This window comes from Falco naumanni, chromosome 5 (assembly GCF_017639655.2).
Source record: "Falco naumanni isolate bFalNau1 chromosome 5, bFalNau1.pat, whole genome shotgun sequence".
Lineage (NCBI taxonomy): Eukaryota > Metazoa > Chordata > Aves > Falconiformes > Falconidae > Falco > Falco naumanni.
Window position 1 is genome coordinate 25,709,312 of NC_054058.1, and position 17,876 is coordinate 25,727,187.

At 42.3% G+C, this 17,876-nt stretch overlaps 1 protein-coding gene across 5 annotated transcripts in view; it reads right to left on the reverse strand.

Annotated features, from left to right (window-relative positions):
• Window positions 1-17,876, reverse strand: part of DENND5B (DENN domain containing 5B) — a 118,950-nt gene that overhangs the window by 61,709 nt on the left and 39,365 nt on the right. For 3 of the 5 annotated variants that reach the window (XM_040595266.1, XM_040595263.1, XM_040595268.1), the window contains exons 2-3: window positions 8,227-8,292; window positions 1,444-1,553 (exon numbers count right to left, since the gene is read on the reverse strand). In XM_040595266.1, coding sequence (XP_040451200.1) covers window positions 1,444-1,553; window positions 8,227-8,292 — 176 coding nt within the window. The remainder of the gene's footprint in view (window positions 1-1,443; window positions 1,554-8,226; window positions 8,293-17,876) is intronic. The other 2 variants (XM_040595267.1, XM_040595265.1) reach the window with 1 other exon arrangement.

The following is a 17,876-nucleotide window of genomic DNA, read 5'->3' on the forward strand; positions in this document are numbered from 1 at the left end:
AGTTATTACCGTCTTAAGTGTGCTGATGAAGCATTGTTCTGAGTCCTCTGTGCCTTCTGTATAAGCAAAGTGATGCAGAGACCTGCCCCAAACGCTGTACCATCTCCATCAGTGCACGTTTGGAAGCAGAGGACAGAAATCCCCGGCTGTCAGCAGGCAGGAGGAGTGGGCAGGCTCACCTCTGCCCTTCTATGCATGTGAATGCCACAGTATCAGCTCTCTGTGCCACCACTACTTCCAGCTCCTGTGTTTTCATTTTAAATATTTGGCACAATGCTAAACAATAAAATTCAATGGAACTTGAGATGAACTACAGATTTCTACATCTTCATGATTGCAGGGAACTTCCAAATGCACTTTTGCATTGCAAAAGCCATTTTATTGTGAGTTTTATGTGTTCCCTGTCACTCCATATCCTGGGTGAAGACCAGGAGATTCTCTTGACTTCATACCTGCACCATACAACAAGGTTGGTTCTGTTTTGAAGTAGCTAGTATGTAGTCCTAACCCTCCTCAAATGCAAAACACATCTAAACCAGACTGGGGGGTAATGGGTTCCCTAATTTTCCAATTTTGAGTTAGACCCAATACACATTTTTGAAAACAGCTGGAAGCAGTAATACTGTATAATGTTACCGTTTCAACATCTGGTTACTTCTAAGTTACACAACAAATAGCATTTTCTGTACTGGGAAGCACAAATACCAGTAATCTGTTGTCTTTGTCAGGACATGTTTTAACAAGTGCTTTGGTGACTTTGGAAACATCCCTGGAACATCGACTCATTAGGAAAATTTCCAGTTGATCATCGGTCTTTCAATTATCACTGCCCCTGCTCCAGAAATTTTCTCCTCCCTCCCCTGTTCACATGGGACAGCCACATAGACACTCACATCAAAATTAGCTGAGAGCAAAGAGATGTACAGAAGATGCACTGGTGCAGAAATGCCATTACAAGTGACTACCAAACAGAAGCTGTGGTTTAGGCAAGTTCCAGCTTCTGCGTAAAGATTCCTCTCTCCCTTGCTATATGCAGCATCAAGAGGTTTTGTATTCAAAAATTCCACATGGCTATTAGTATCTTGAAAATTCCTTGGTTTGCCTCCTTCCTACCTGTTGATATGTATCGTTGGTGACCACACGCTTCTCACCCACTCACTGAGATGGGGCTTAGACTTGTTTCATCACGCATTAGACTTAATTAGAAATAATGAGGGAAATGCAGCATTTTACTTTTGTTGTGCCTGAGAGTATTCTGTATTTGCACAATACTTCTTCCTCTGCAGCTTTTCAACCAGCATGCCTAGTGGGTCTCAGTCCATGCTTTTAGTCCCAGCAGAAGCACCTTGTTCATCACATCACAAGGGCTGGTTGTAAACAACCCAGGAACTACTTCAGAGGTGAAGTCAGGAAACAGCTTGAGAAGAGAGCTTCTCTACGTACCATGTTGACAGCATCCTGGTCAAAGGGGTTCCACTCGATGTTCTGAGGATAATGGGCCAAAACTTTGGACTTGAAGGTTCTTCTTAAGGGACTCTGGTCAAAATTCTCTCCTGCAACAAATGAAGAAATAATGAGCTGTCACAGCAGTGAGGCTTCAGAGGTAGCTGGCCTGAGCAGCTAAATTTCACTTTTTTGTGCGTGTGTGTATGTGTGTGAAATCTCAAGGGCATTTTCACTCCCAACAGACATACTACCTTTTAAAAAAGAAAAAAGATGCCCATTCAGTCTGACGTTACCCTCCTTCCCACAATCTCTTACTACAGTTGCAACACAGCTTCCAGCTTAGCATTTACAGCATGGAAATTTATTGTTAAGAGAAAAATTACTGCTGCAGTATTACATAAAAAGACCCTGCAATCAATTGAATTCCTTACCTTCCCCTATAGCTTGAACATCTAGAGATGGCTTCACTTAGATGCTGAAAAAACACTTGCCCTCAAGTTTGTTAGAAGCTGTCTTACGGTCAATAAAAAGTATGAGCACCTTCCAGCTATCATAAATTATTCAAGGACTCATTATAGATCTTTTTTATTATCACAAGTGCCGTGTGAAGATAAAACATCTATTTTTCCTACATCAAATTTCAAGGACAGACTTCTTCCACACAAAGAATCCAGCAAGTGCAAAGAGGAAGATTGAAATTAGACTTCAAGCAGAAATGCATCCAGTTATCAGCATACAAATAGTGTATTTCACAGCGATATTGTTAATGGAGTTTCCACCACTGGACGCTCTACAGTATGCAACACTAATCAAAAGAAGAAGTTCTTAAAATCTATTAATTATATTACCATCTACTACGCTTTTCTCAGGTATCAGGTTACTAATTTCAGGTTTCTTGCTTTAAAGACTACAGGTGGGTCTTTCCGGTTCTGTTCCTTTCTCACCTGAGAGATGAATGTGATGAAAGCCTTAAGTTCACAATGTGAAATGCTTTTCACCAAACCTTGCTTTGCACCGAAAAGCTCACTTTTGGACTTCTTAGCGTTACCTAGATATTTTTAAAAATATGCTACTGAAACAGAATTGAATTTCTTTTTTTAAATGAAAAAAATATTTCTCTTTATACTTAAAGACAGAACGAACATTTCATTAATGTTTTTAATGAGAGGTTATTTTGGATGAAAAAATACTCGAACGCTTGGCAAGCTCTAGACAACTCACCATTCCTGCAGAGAAGTTAAACTACAGCTCGCTAACCCCACTAACCCCTCTCTGAAGGCAACACGGACTGGGGGAGTATAATTTGTGCTTGCTGAGTTCTGTATGACAACTCGGCCTTCGTGCAGCTACCGGCCTCCGAGTGGTGTTGCAAAATTCACAGTTCGGCCGTTACCCGAAGGTTTCCGAGGCCACAGCCATTTGGCACGTGCCCTTTGCTCCTTGTGAAGTATGGTCTACACAATCATCTGGCTCAGAGTGAATTATCCCAAGGAAATTTCTGTACAACCTGATAGCTGAAAGCAGAGCTTCTCAGTCTTTGCCTGGCAGAGCTCAGGATGTGCAAATAACTGTGGGGAACACAAGATAACGGGGAAAAAACATGCAGTGGCAGTTCACGAGGTAAAAATTACCCAGGTGAACTTTTAAGACGGTTGAAAACCATTTGTTATATGAAACCCTTAAAACATCTTTAACCTAGATGGCAGAACCTGTGCTGTCTCTCAGGGGCTGCAGTGCCAGGGCCATCGCAGTGGCACCTGCACAACAGGGCAGGAGGAGGAAGAGGAGGTGAAGGTCAGGCATTTCTTACACCAGCGCCAACCACCCGCTTGGTCAGGAAGGGGAAGTGGAGGCTTATGCAGGAGCTCCCCTCCATGAGGACATGTGTAGGCAGGTGGAAATTCCTCGAGATGCGTGAGTCAGCTGTGCTGGCTGGTGGAGAATAGCTAACCAGCTCTTCCAACAGCACTTTGCTCTCAAACGCTTTCAGAGAAAGGGTTTGAAATCTTTTCCTTCCCAAGACATCTCTGAGATTTTAAAGATACGGGTATTTTGATACAATGGCTCATTTTTAACACAGGATTTAGACACACTGCAGCACTACTGTGGTTTTTTTTAGCACTATGTCTGTCTCGCTTAACTTTGGTGGGTAACCATGGGGGAGAAAAGCAAATAAGCTTGTACAGGGATATTTTGTGCTTGGGAGGAGAAAACATCTGAGATGATGCAACACTGCAGCCATATTTCCTGGGGCAAGAATAAATGGAAACAGTAAGATGTGAGGAGCTCTGGCAGGGGAATCCACCCTGCTTCTGAAATTGCTCAAGGCAAACCAGCAATCCAGCAAAAGTGTATGCATCACAGAAATAAAGAAAACAAGGTATCTGCTAAACTGGATCAAATTTAAAGACATGTCTGGGTTTGGGTTTAGCTGATCAGCTCATCACATCTACCAAACTGGACCAGACTTGCCACTGGCTGCTGTGGCAGTCCAGAGCACAAGCTCTATGAAGATCCTCTGCATGCTTGGTTTCAAAGCTCAGACTGAAGTATACAAAACCAGAGACCATTACTCTATTACAGAACATGGCAGCAGAATAACCTCTTATTTTTATCCAGAAGTTCTTTGCAGAAGCTTAGAGATAAAGATATAATGTCATCCACAGATTCCTAAAGTTTCACAAAATAAAAATCCCAACAAAGCCAGCAAAAATTATCTCTCCAGGTATGCACTTAAACATACTTGGCAACATTTTTAATTCTTAGTATCATACAGTAATTAATGTGCTTGCATAATCAAGTAAATATGCATGAGGTTATTTCCTAATTAGATCTTTAATCTTTCTCACATCTGACACAGTTTACATTGCAACCGTGAATGAGCAGAAAGGCAGATCTATTCGATGCTAAATGCGTTTGGTTGCTTCTACTGAAAGTTTGAAGAGCACCTGGATGACTTCATTAAGTTTGCTGTCACTAACAGCAAGTGGTTGCAGGAGTCCCAATTTCTTTAAAGGTTTCCTTTTTCCTGACAAAAAAAAAAATGTTACTGTAACCTGATGGATGCTAATAGGCTACTTCGTGCAGTTCAGAGGCACTTATCACCTCTGCAGCTCACCGGCTGAGCCCTTCACAGGTTTATTGGAGACTAGTTTTCCACTCTATATTGTATCAGTGTTGTAAAAACACATTGTGCCTGAAAAATAGCCCCCAGTGATGACAGTCAACAACTAAATTGATTCATCTTCTGGTATTAGCACACAACTGTAAATGGGACTCCAGTAGCAATGTACATTAATCACGTCATTTACTGTTTCTACTGCCTGTGCTCACTTATAGGCACCAAAGACACTGGGGTAGGCTTTGCCCTGTGTGCTGGGCAAGCTCAGGAGAGCCCTGCTTCTAGCCCACCAAAGACATGGCATCTCAGGGAACGTGGCTCTGTGTGCTCAGATGAAATGGGACAGCAAACTGCCCAGCTTTCACCTAAATAACTTCCACATACACCCGGAGGTGGAGGGTTACACACCCTGTAGCTTTACCTGTCTGTTCTGTTGCACAGCCTAAGCTTGTGGTGGAGCAGAGCGGGCGGGTGGTACACGGTGCTAGGTGCTGTCTTGCCTTTAACCTGTTCTCCAGTGTTAGGGCAGCACTGGCAGGCTCTGGAATCATATCACACTGCACAGAGAGATTTGGGAAGGGGTCCTGGAAGGCCTCTCCATGGGAAAATATCCTCCTCTGCTAGTTTGGTGGCTCAATTACTGACTAATCCCATCAGGTAAAGTTGTACTTATCTCCAAGCTAGACCAAAACCTGCATCACTGGGGATATAAAAGCAGGGAAGTCCTTCATTTTTTTGCTGTTCTCGTTATTGAATATACTTCATCTCCTTTTCCCTATAAACGATCCCCCCATTTTGACGGGCAATACTCCGGCAGCATCTGGACCCAGTGGAGAAGAACAAGACATATTTGCCAATAAACTCAGGGTTTCAATCAGCTTTTGGAAAAGACCAATAACTTGCATGCTGCTGCAAATACTCGTGCAGTTTAGACGACAGACACATCTAAAAAAGTTTTGTTTATGAAGCACGAACATTGCTTTGAGAAATCCAGCTTCCCCAAACCAGCAGTAATGATGTCCTAGTAGGCTGACAACATGGATTCATTTTATCCAGAAAAGTAAATGGCACAAATAACTTACCTTTGCAGAGTCTCTGCAGGGTTTGTATTTTACTACTGTGGGGTTTTTTTAAAAAAATAAATTAAAGGTAAAATACACACACAGAAAATACAATTTTCTCAATCAGGGATCATGAGACAAAAGAGAAGAGCCAAGAAACCACACTGGAGTAAATCAACAGGTCATTAGCTTGAAAGGACATCACACCCTCCATACAAAGCTGCCTCCTGTGAAGCCAGGCAGGGAAAGCTTTTAGAGGAGATGCATAATTTAGGAAAGAGACTGTATAAGCATATGACAGAAAGTAGCCTGCGTGTCAGGGTGAAACGTCATCGTTTGGCCAAACTAGCAGGAAACACCCCGACTCAGCAAAATGAGATGAGAGACGTGGACTGTGAGGCCAGCTCCACACGGACAAGCAGCTGGAAAAGAACCACAGGGAGCAAAACCTTCTTGGCAAACGTGAGGGAAGGGATCTGGACCAAAGGATACCTGATATTATCAGCTCTCAGCCTTGGTAGTTCTGAACTGCTGAGTCACATGTGGCAAATAAAATTTATTTAGCTGTTATCCTAGGCAAACAGTGAATTTTCATTAAGTCTACTACGCGCTTTTAAGTGCTTGCTCGCTAACTTCTTGAACAGGAGTAGCAAGGCACATTAAAAATGAAGCAAGTATCAAATGCAAATTGAATCCATATTCTAAAATATTAATGGCCAGATCACAGTACTATGAATACAGACAGAAGCATCGTACTTGATGTGTGGTACCTGTTCATACAAACAGTACATTTCATAGGGTAAGCTGCCTCTCAGAAGCAAATAAAAAAATTGGTTTTGAATTGAATCCCTTTGCTTTCAGGATATTAAAAAAATAATAATTCAAGAACTTCTCGAAAATTGTGGGTAAAATATGCCAGACTCAGGTTTCATTTCAATTGGGTACTACATCCTGTCTAACGGTACTTCTAAATGACTTGTGCTTTCCCTTTAAGGCACTCATTTTTAAAGGGACATTTAGTTTCAAATTAAAAGCAAATGGTGATTTGATGGATGCTTGATCCAGAAAAAACCATGCTAATTTCATTTCAAAATGAAAAGATTTCTCAAAATTATTAAAAGCCTGAACTACGTTTTGGATGAAGGATACAATTACTAGGAAAATGCAGTTACAGTTGCAAAGTAAGGTTGTCAGTCACGATGGCTTTCATATGAGTGACCGTATTTAAAAATCTAGCCATCTTAAGGTTTAAGTAGACCTGTTTTCATTAATTATCACAGCTATAGAGGCTGTGTACCATATAGGCAGAGGCATCCTCCACCCACACCCTCTGGTCCAGGGAATGCGAGCTATCTGTTGCTCCGTCCAAGCTCTGGAACGTAGACAGGAATGCTTGTGACTACAGAAATAAAAATATCTTTTATTCCTTTAGAGGAATGTACTGGGAGCACGACTATGCACAGTACTGCACCTCATGGCAACAACCTCTTTGAAGGCTATTTCTAATTAGAAGTGTTCAGAGCATCCAGTTATGTTCTCTCCCTGCAGCCTGAACTTTGTTAAGCTTACTGGATAATTGGATGACCATGCACGAGAAGCAAGTAATATACAAGGTGTGAGTGAGAAAACAACGTGGGAACAGGAGTAATAGTGCTTGGCTGGGAAGCAACAAAGCGGTTAATTGTCAGGTTCAGGAACCAGTTACTTTTAGTGCAGAAACCGTGCTCTGCTGCTCTTCTTCTGTGCCTTACAGGACACCAAGGTGGCAGTGACAGGCTAGTAGGAGTTCAAGGACATTATCTCAAGGGTGCTATTTCTGACTATGTATTCTCATAATCTTACAACAGAGGAGAGAAATTATATGAAAGGGAGGACTGGGACAAGGCAGACAAAACAGTTTTCATTCCAAAATTCTAAAATCTGCGTTGCCTTTAAGATGGTTGTGACTTTTGGGGTGGCTGGGGAGGGGTCAGGGTCTAACCTACGTCTTGCATGTCAATATGTAAAGGAATTGGTGGATCATATTCAAGCGGGAAGCCATAGCAGGCTATGTACCCTATCAATACATCTAAATGACTTGGCTTTTTTTTTTAATGGGTGTATGTCTGTGTGGACCTCACTAATACTGCTATTTAAATCTAGACTGCAAAAGATGCTTCCTTGAGGTGTCAGAACCTTTAGGTCTCTGCAGCAGAAATTGGTGGAGCTAGACCTTCCATTACCCTTTGTTCACAAATCCACAAAATCAAGCTTAGCTGGATTTCTGGGTAAGTGCCCTCTAACAGGGTCTCATGCAAGATATTGTTCAGTCTGTATCAAGCACACAAAGATCCAGCATATTGTATATCCACCAATATACCCGACACCACTAGTGGCGTTTCGTTGGAGAGGGGAAGCACATCTGCCAAGAGAGCTTCAAGAAATAGAACTTAATTTACTAGATATTGATTTAAATTAGGTAAAAGAGTGGGAAAAGTCCAGGGGGGTTGGTTTTGGTTTTGAACTCTGACCCTTAATTTGATTCAAGGGGAGTTAGAAGACTGAAAATAAAGAGATAGAGAGGGCCTGGTGATTGTTTTGTCCTTAACCCCTCTTTACCTGAGGTTTTGTCTGCAGTATCTGAGTTCTTGCCATGGAGATCTGCTTCTAGCCATTTGTACAAGACTACATAACATAACAAACAGAGATAAAAAAAGCAAGTGTGAACAAAATGAAAAGATATATAAATGCACCAGGGAAGGGAAAAAATGTGAACCAGACATTAAACACTCCCCCTTGCAACCTTTCATTCCCCCACTACTGGCAAAGGGTAAATCCATGTGACAAATAAAACTCTCCACAACTGTATTACTATAAAGGTGTTGAACACAATGACAGATATTGCAGAAATACTTGCCAAAATTAGTAACAAGATTAAATTCTCAGTACTTCAAATAGCATGCTGCTGTACAGCGTCCCTATTATGAAAGACATCTTTGTTCGTATATTGAGCCATTCCAGAGTCTGTGAAACTCAGGGGGGAAAAAACACCAGTTCTTCAACTGGTGTAGAACTAAACCCAGGAAGTTTTATTTAGTATCATACCATTGGCTATATTGTTACACCTTCAATCTGTACTGCATGCCATTTTCAGGACTTACTGAAGTTACCCAATACCTCTATTCATCATTTCTGTCTCATAGTAGGGACCAAAATTTGAATAAGCAAGCTACGTCTAGAACCTGAATGAACAATCTTGTCTTCCTGTAACAGCTACCCCAGTAGATACTTCTAATGGAAGAGCTTCCTGCTAGCATGTCTAACAGGTTTCTTCCAACTGGTTTTCTCATCTACAGAGAAACCAGTATGTTTTCACAGATGCCATGGCATTCCTTCATCAAAAAAGTCCCATTCATACAATACGCAAAGGCATTACACAATCCTCCTCAAGTTAAATCTATTTTTATAAACCTGGAGCATATATTAAAGCTGCAATACCTTTGACCTCTCTGGTCATTCAGTTTCTAGGTGTAAATTCAAAGTATTTCCACCATGACCTCCTACTTGAGCGGTTAATCCAGGCTTCAGTTCAGAGGACCCAGATAATTCTGCAAAGGCTGTATTTTCTGGGAAGGCAGCCCTCTGCAGAGGGCACAGGAGTTCTTTCAATAAAGATTTTTAGATGTGAATTTTTATTTTAGGACAATTTTCTTGTTTCTTTATGAGGCACTTGAAGATAACCCACATTCAAATCTGCAGGATTATGTTTTTCCACTCCAGGTGTCTTAAGCTACTTCATTCTACTTTTGAGCTGTTTGAACTAAAATTTTGCATAAATATTTAAATTAAAGGAAACTAAACAAACAATTGCCAAAGCTGGAGACTCCCCCTGCAAATGGCCCATACCCATGTTGCCTTTACAAAGCTCTCTGCCAGGCTGTCCTCACAGCTCTCCCCAAAAGTCCTTTACAACATCATCAGTCAAAGAGAATTTGGCACCAAGCTTCCGTGGACTTAGTGACCACCTCTGCAATACGAAGAGTGAAAAGGAAAGACGTAACTCATGAAGGGATGCATAACCAGATGGTCCCAGAGGCACCGGGACAGGTTCTGGGTTTGCTACCCATTTCAGTATTTTGACCATTTATCATCGTCAACCATACGGCTAAACAGTCACAGAAGTTATGTAAAATCTCCTGCACAAGAAGTCAAATGACAAAAGATCATTAACAGCAATATTAATACAGAGATACCAACACTTGTACAGCCTAATTCTTTATACAAACGCAAGACAATGGAATATGACTATTGCCGCAAATTAATTACACTTAGAAATGGCTCAATATTTCAAAAATCCTTTTCTAAAGGAAATTTTTTCACCTAAAAGAGTTATTGCACAAGTCTAAATAAAGATGAAAAGGCTCTAACCTGAGTAGTTTAGTTTATCATTATCTTCCTTTGACCTTGATTAAAATACCTAACTATCTGCCTACAGAGTAACATTACAGCACAAACACTGTCAGCTTCTTAAAATAGTCCCAAGTCCCAGCTGCCAACAGACCATCCCACCACACTAGCAAACAAGTATGAGTTACACCATCCCTTTTACATAAAATTGCATCATAATCTTGTCAAATCCAAAAAGTCATGGCTTAAATTATGTCAGTTTGGGTGATTTTTTTTCAGTGGGGTGGGAGGAGTTTAATAAATAGGTACCCAAGGCACGGTATGCAATTACCTTGGAGTCTGTCCCCAGGTGCTGGAACCTATTAACAAGACACAGTGGAGTGGGTGTAAGACTGGACCTATACTTATAAATATAGGGAATTTTTTACACCTCGGACCTTTATTTTCTCTAGAAATCAACACGCGTAGAATTCACTCATTCTGTTGGTGCTGCCACACTGCCTTTCCAAGCACAGACTCCCAAGCCACTGCTAGGCGGTACACAGAAAGCGTGTCCCAGAAATCCTTGGTCTGTCCTGTTTATACAGAGCAAGTGGCATATTTGCTTTTTTATTGCGTTTTTATATTCAGATCTGCTTGAACACTTGACATGGAATGAATGAGCATTTTTACTAATAAAGAAAACAATCTGAGCAATGGTTACAAGTTCATTTAAGTTTCATACATCATTATTCTTAAATTGCCTGCTAGGCTTTTGGTTAGTTACATAGCATAGGAAACTGAAGGGAAGCATAGCTACACAAGCATAGGAAACTGAAGGGTATGAAACCAAACCCATCTCTCAGTTCCCGGAAGAATATTGACAATGTTCAAGCAGAAGCAAAACACCAGCTCAGGTCCTTCAACATAGCAGGATGCCAAAGCCCGTCTGGCGAGGGGATCCCTGGCTTTGGAGCCACAGGCACCTGACTGCCGGCTTGGGCTGAACTGCCAAGGAATTGAGGACATTCTAGATGCCATCACGTCCTCTGCAAAGCTTGGATGGATTCCCGCTCATTGCAACACCCATTTCTCACTCCTCATTTCATGTGTTCACCTCCCTCCATGGACTGAACACAGAATGAGGTATCCAGTCACTCCTTCCGCACAGGACGCATTTGACACTTGTGCTTTAGACTCATTTCAAGAGCAGGATCAAATTCAGAGGTACCTTATTTCATGTTAAAACATGGTGCCGCACTCTCAGACAGGTTTTGGAAATAGGCACTCACAAACAATTTTCAATTCAAATGAATCTTAAAGCAGGTTTTGTCCTCTGCTCCACAGGGACACACGTGGTACAAGAGTCTTGTCTGAAGATCTGCTTTATTACAATTGGTATTCCTGGAGATGAGAAAAGGGGGAGAAAAACCCACAAACCAACCCACAAAGAACCAGAACCTGTCATCCTAAAAATCCCTCTACTGTTACTATTTAGGTTTGTGTACAAGAACGCAGGAAAGAGGGGAATTTTCCAGTAAATTTTGCTTTGGGACTTTTTTAGTACAAGAACAGGCAGCTTTATTCTTATATTACAGTGCATTCAGTTATCTTTTAAACTGAGCCATATTAAGATAAATTTTCTAAACCACTCTGCAGTGCACATAGTATCACGCACCAATATTAGCCTCCCTTGTCTCATCAGGATGGCAAGTTTCAGGTGTTCTGTTACTCAAAGTTAGAAGGTTTCACCAAAGCTGTGTTTATACAACAGGAAAACGTGAATAAATTCACTGATAACACCTTCTGCCACCCTAATTAAGCTTGGCTTGCAAATCAGTACAAGAAAAGAAAGAAGCTTAACTTGGCCTGGACCACTTTCAGCACTAATCAACTTTGACATAAACAGAGCATGAAGATGCTTGAATAGTCGGCTACGCCTGATTTGGGGTTTTGCTTTATAGCAGCTTTCTTTTTACCCATCTCGCACAAGCTTGAGGCCTTGGCTCCCTGGACTTAGCTGGGCAATAGACTTCTCGGGTTCACAGGAACACCTTGCCTTCTCGTCTCCTCAAGAGCTGTCTCTTGCTGTGCTGAGCCACAAAGAGGATCCAAAGGACCCATGGCTGGATTTTCATCAGCACTCTCCAGAAGCACAGGCTGTGGTGACCAGAAGGAAGCTATCCCCAGTTTCTGAAGAAGTTTTTTCTTTTCTTCAAACAGCAAAATCCACAAGCCAGCGGTGGCACTCAAGCTGGCTACTTAGAACTCAGGTGTTCCCTGAGCAGGCACAGCCTCCTCACATCCCCTGAAGGTCCAGCCCACACCTGCCAGGTTTAGACAACTCGTTTTATCAGTGGGTTAAAAGGTGGATTTAGAGAGGGTGCACCCAGACATAGCTTCTCACTGTACTGAGTTACTTTTTTTAGCACACCCTTTAGAAGCAAAGAGTTACAGCAAGGCAATGCTCGCCTGTCAAAGGCTGCAGCTGCTGAGCTTTTGTGAAAACTTAAGTTATAAGTGGGTTTGATGGGAAAAGGGTCTGACAAAGAAAGAACTTTGCTTCTTGTAGTCGGGAAAGCTCTTTCATCAGCATGAAGTATAAACACTCCCTTGTGTAGCACAAACTGATCTCTTTTAGGATTTTTTGAGAAACTGCTGTTTAAATTGCTGCCAATAAATAACTGTCCTTACGCCTTACTCTGAGAGGAAGCCTTCAGTCAGTTTTCAACAGCTGAATCCTTTCAGAAGGAGAGAAAAAAACCAAAAGCTTCCTGCACACTGAAAAGTCATAAGAACCCACAGGCAAGGCCTGAAGTTACCAGAGCTCCCGAATGAGAAGGGTGGTGAGCAGGAATGAAGACGCAGGCAGACAAGGATCTGCTGCCCGCACAGCCATATTGGTCCTCAGAGCTGATACTTCCACTTAAGAGCTGCCTGAGAAACCATTTCAGTTTGGAGATTGCTCCCAGCTGCTTCAGCCCAGCAGTACTACAATAATTGGAGATCAGCATGTTGCTGCAAATGCTTCCACTGTGGGCAAACCTGCCACTGAAGCAACGAGACATCCACACAACATGCTGGATGACACAGTCCTTCCTAGCTTTGAAAAAGCAATGGAGTTTTGTCAACTAAAAGCATCAGAACTTTGTTAAGAGGCAAAAATACCATCAGATTGAAAGAAAGATCAGTTCTTGTAACTATTCCGTTAAAATACCGCTTCTGCCATGAACATCTTTGCAAGAACCTACATGTCTTGGTCAATACCACTGCATTTAGAAATTGTTTGAAGAACAGGCTGCTACCAGTGAGTTTACCCAAGGGATCATTAAGAAGCTGTCAGCGCACAGGAATTGCACATCTAAGCCACATGAAAAATAGCAGTTACGCTTAAGTAAATCTTAAGTAAACCATGACAGCGTTAGGTTTTTTCATTGCAGCAGAGCTATATATATCTCAGACAAAGCATAAACAACCAGATTTAATTTACGCTTTATCACTGCTGACCATTCTGTGGCCAGTTTCCAAGTATACTGAAAATACAGAGAGCTGAAATCAAGACTCAGTCCCCATGCCACAGTAGTGTTACCATTCAAATCCGAAGGCATGGACCAATGCTAATTTCTGGATCCAAACTAGACTCCAGATGGAAAACTCAAAGCACAGCAGTGTTTCTACCATGCCTCTAGGTTTAGTTCCAATCCTTTCTAAAGGGGAGTCCAGAAACAAAATCCTTTGGCTTCCCTTAATGCCTTGGTGAGTATCGTGCCAAAGCATCTCTGTAAAGGTGGACGTCGACTGAGGCGGCCAGAAAAATAATTGTCTCTGTGTTCAGCTCACAAATGCCCCTGCACCTCAGACCCTTTCTTCCCTTGTCCCACTCGCCCCCACAGATGTCTGGAAATGAGGGTGATTCTGCAGGTGTGTTCCTAACCCTCATGCCTCAAAAATGCCACTTCAAGGCATCTATCACCTTTCCTCTCAGGTGAATTTTGGGGTTGCTTGCTTTCCCAACAGCCCAGCCTCAAACCCCAGGATACACCTTCCACTGCCATCAACAAGATCTCTTAAAGAACACAGCTAAAGTCCCACAAAATGATCAAAAGGGGTCAGTGCAAAGGGCTCTGTATCTTAGAAGTCTCTCCTTTGTCAAAGCCCAGCAATGAAAATCAGTGTCTTGCCCCCTCTCCTCTCAAATTTCCGCTGCCCCTCCAGTAAAAGTCCCTCTGTAGAGCAGTAGATAGCCATGTGAAAACAGTATATACTTTAGGAGTGTTTTGAGACCGTAAAGGTAAAAAGACCCTGGAGAGCCACAAAAGGGAACAGGGAACATCTCCTGGCCTGAAACAGGGTTGGAAAGAGCCAGTGGGACTCTGAAATGGGAGCTGGAGAGAGTCACATAAAGGAGAGAAAGAAATCCAAGTCCACTTTTATCCAAAGTGCCTATTTTGCCCATTATTTTAGCACCCTGCTAGTAGACATGGAAGCAGCAGAGAACAGAGATCTAAATAACCCTAAAATTACTTGGCATTTGAGCAAGTGTTTCCTTTCTACCACTAATCCACTCATCTTTTAGTGCCTGGATCCCAGGTTGACTGGCATGCTAAAAAAAACATAGGTAGAACACATGTAATTGCTCCTCTAATTTTTAAATAGGCGTGAGTTGTCACTGACTATGGAGAGGCTACTTCAAAACCAAGACAGACAGAGCCACCTCAACCAGACACAAGAGCCCTCCTGGCCATTGCACACAACTGTTATTTCTGCACGAGATACATTGCAGTATTTTACACTTTCCTTTCACGCAAAGGATGATTTTATAGAGTTAAATAGAATGCTTCACGTAATGGAGCCATATCACGCTGTTTTGGAGACCTCAGTAAGTGTTTGAGCATACACGGAGTATTTCATACTGAGCAGATTAAGGCTGGATTAGGCACAGACCACACCGTGGCTGAACTCACTTTAGTACTGTTGTGGTTCAACCCCGGCCGGCAACCCAGCACCACGCAGCTGCTTGCTCACTGCCCCTCACCCAGAGGGATGGGGAAGAAAATCAGAAAGGAAGGTAAAACTCAAAGGTTGAGATAAAAACAATTTAATAGGTAAAGCAAAAGCCACACATGCAAGCAAAGCAAAGCAATGAATTCATTCACCACTTCCCATCGGTGGACAGGTGTTTGGCCAACCCCAGGAAAGCAGGGATCCATCATGCCTAATGATTACTCAGGAAGACAAACGCCATAATGCCAGCTGTCCCCACCTTCCTCCTTCTTCCCCCAGCTTATATACTGAGCATGACATCATATGGTATGGAATATCCCCTTGGCTAGTTCAGGTCAGCCGTCCTGGCTGTGTCCCCTCCCAGTTTCCCCTGCCCCTCCAGCCCTCTTGCTGGCAGGGCCCAAGGAACCGAAAGGTCCTTGACTTGGTATAAACATCATCCAGTGACAACTAAAACCATCAGTGCGTTATCAACATTGTCCTCACACCAAACACAGCACTGCACCAGCTACTAAGAAGAAAACTAACTCTATCCCAGCTGAAACCAGGACAAGTACCTACAGTCTCTGTGACAATACTAAGGTCTGGGACATCTAATAAATGCAGGGAAGTGCATACAAAAGGAAACAGAATTAACAAAACATATGGCTATAGCAACGTGATTCTGAAAAACAACGGTGTCTTGGTGTGACAGTGTAGGACAGCTAAATCTGAGCACCCTGTTACAGAAAACAAGAGCATAATAATAATTTTGCATGGAGAAAGTTGTTATTCCTTCAAATCAAGACAGGAGAGAGTTGTTTATGATGTGTAAGGGTAGGTTTCAATAGTCCCCACTCACTTTCCTTATAAAACATAAGCCTACCAACTAAAGAGCGCTATTGTATGTGAGAGAGAGCACACACACAATGTATTCACAGCCACATGCATGTGCACACCGTCTCTCCCCCAAGGAGAGGGGGCTGGCAGGAACACTCAGTTACAGGTTCAAAGCTGCCTCTGCACCTGGGGCTCCTCCCAGCCTCACAAAATGGCCCAAGCAACAATAGAGACAGTCCTCAAACCTGGACACCAGCTGGCTCATAATTCCTCGCCACACCGAGGAAGCATCAGGAGTTCCTGCATCGCTCCCATGGGATTAGAATTCCCATCTCAAATCAAACAGGATCTACACATGCCAGATTAAAGAGATGCAGGCATTTGCATACCTCTTCAGGGTTTGACAGGTTTCTGGTGATTTATTCTGCCACATGCAAATACACAGAGGGCATCCCTGATGAATACTTCCTCAATGCAAAGGTTAACAGGTCTGTGTGTACTGGATTAAATATTTACATTAAGGAAGCAAGGGGGTTTTTTTTGATACTAGCATAGAAAGCACACACAAGAGGAAAGACCCAAACTATAAATATTTGTGACAACAAATTACGCAGATCTCAGCAGTTACACAGCTGTTAGCAATAAGCTGAGCAGAGGATAGCTGAGCACAAGTACTACTGGATATCTGCTTAAATAAAGCCTGCAGTTTTATTATCAGGCTGAAAAAAATGCCTTCTTGTAAAGGACTGTAAGATGATTCACTAATATTAGATTACCACAGACTATAATGAATATTTCAAGGGCTTCACATGTACACAGCAAATCAGTCCAATGGGGCTGGTCTTCAAGTCGTCACAAGAATAGGCGGTGCACGTTGAGAACAGAATTCTCCTTTGAAATCACAAAGACTATGTATGTACATGAGATTAAAGGAATCTGAGTGCCGCATACATCCTACAGCTGCAAATTCAAGGGTCACAAAAGAATTACAAAACATTCAGGCTTCTAGCTAAGCTTATTTATAAGCCAAAACAACAACATTTCAAAAATACACTCATTTTGCCTCTGAAAAAGGTTGCTTGTTGAAGTAGGACTCCACCCCTGGCTTTGAATTCAGCAAGGTTTATTCTGTTTATACCAATATGACAGCCTGAATGTGACTTATTTTAATACAGAAATATGAAACTGCAACCTGATTCTGTATTTTCTGGCATCAGAGTATCAATTTATAAACAGCCTGCGGAACTCTTTGTTCTGGTGGTGCTTCTGGTTAGCCCCTTCCCAAATTAATCCTTCCCCAAAGAAATACCCTTTTGCCACCTGTCCCAGAGATCCAAACTCTTTGGTATGCCTGTCCAGGTATCTCCCTCACATTTCCCACTTCCTTTCTTATACTGGTGCTTCCCAACACAGCTGGTTTAGGCTGCAGGTTAGCGCTGAGCCCATTTCATTCAGGTCCTTAGCACTGTCCACTTGGCAGTGAGGGTGGAGGATGCAGTGGTAACAATCCCGCAAGGGCACTGTCCCACATCACCTTCCCACCTCTCCATCACTTCATCCGTGCCTAAAGAGCTGATGGATTTTGATACAGCCTGCAGGGGTAGATCTTGAGCAGCTGACTTCATGGCAGCAAAACCTGAGCCCCATTTGGGTACAGCTCCTTCTCCAGTCTGGATCAAAGTGCAGTCAACCCTACCCAAACGATAACACGCAAACTCACATGACTCCTCAATAGTCATCCAGGTGGACTCTCTGACACAGGTTTGCACTTTCTTAGGTAAATGACAGCATTGCTTCATCTCTCTGAACTGTCGGGGCATGTTGAAGAAGCCATGCAATCAACGCTGTCCAATATAAGCTATGTTTCTTAAGCCTTTTTAGTTTCTGCTTTGAAAATGCATTTAATCCCAACATTGTGTCAACTTGTAGAAACAAAAGCACTTATTTCAATATGTGTTCTGTCCTGACAGAAGGTCGGCTTTTCCCTTTCTCTAACCTTTCTTTTACTTAATATTTTGGAAATTGTGCTCTTCTGAGAAAGAATATATCCTATGCAATTG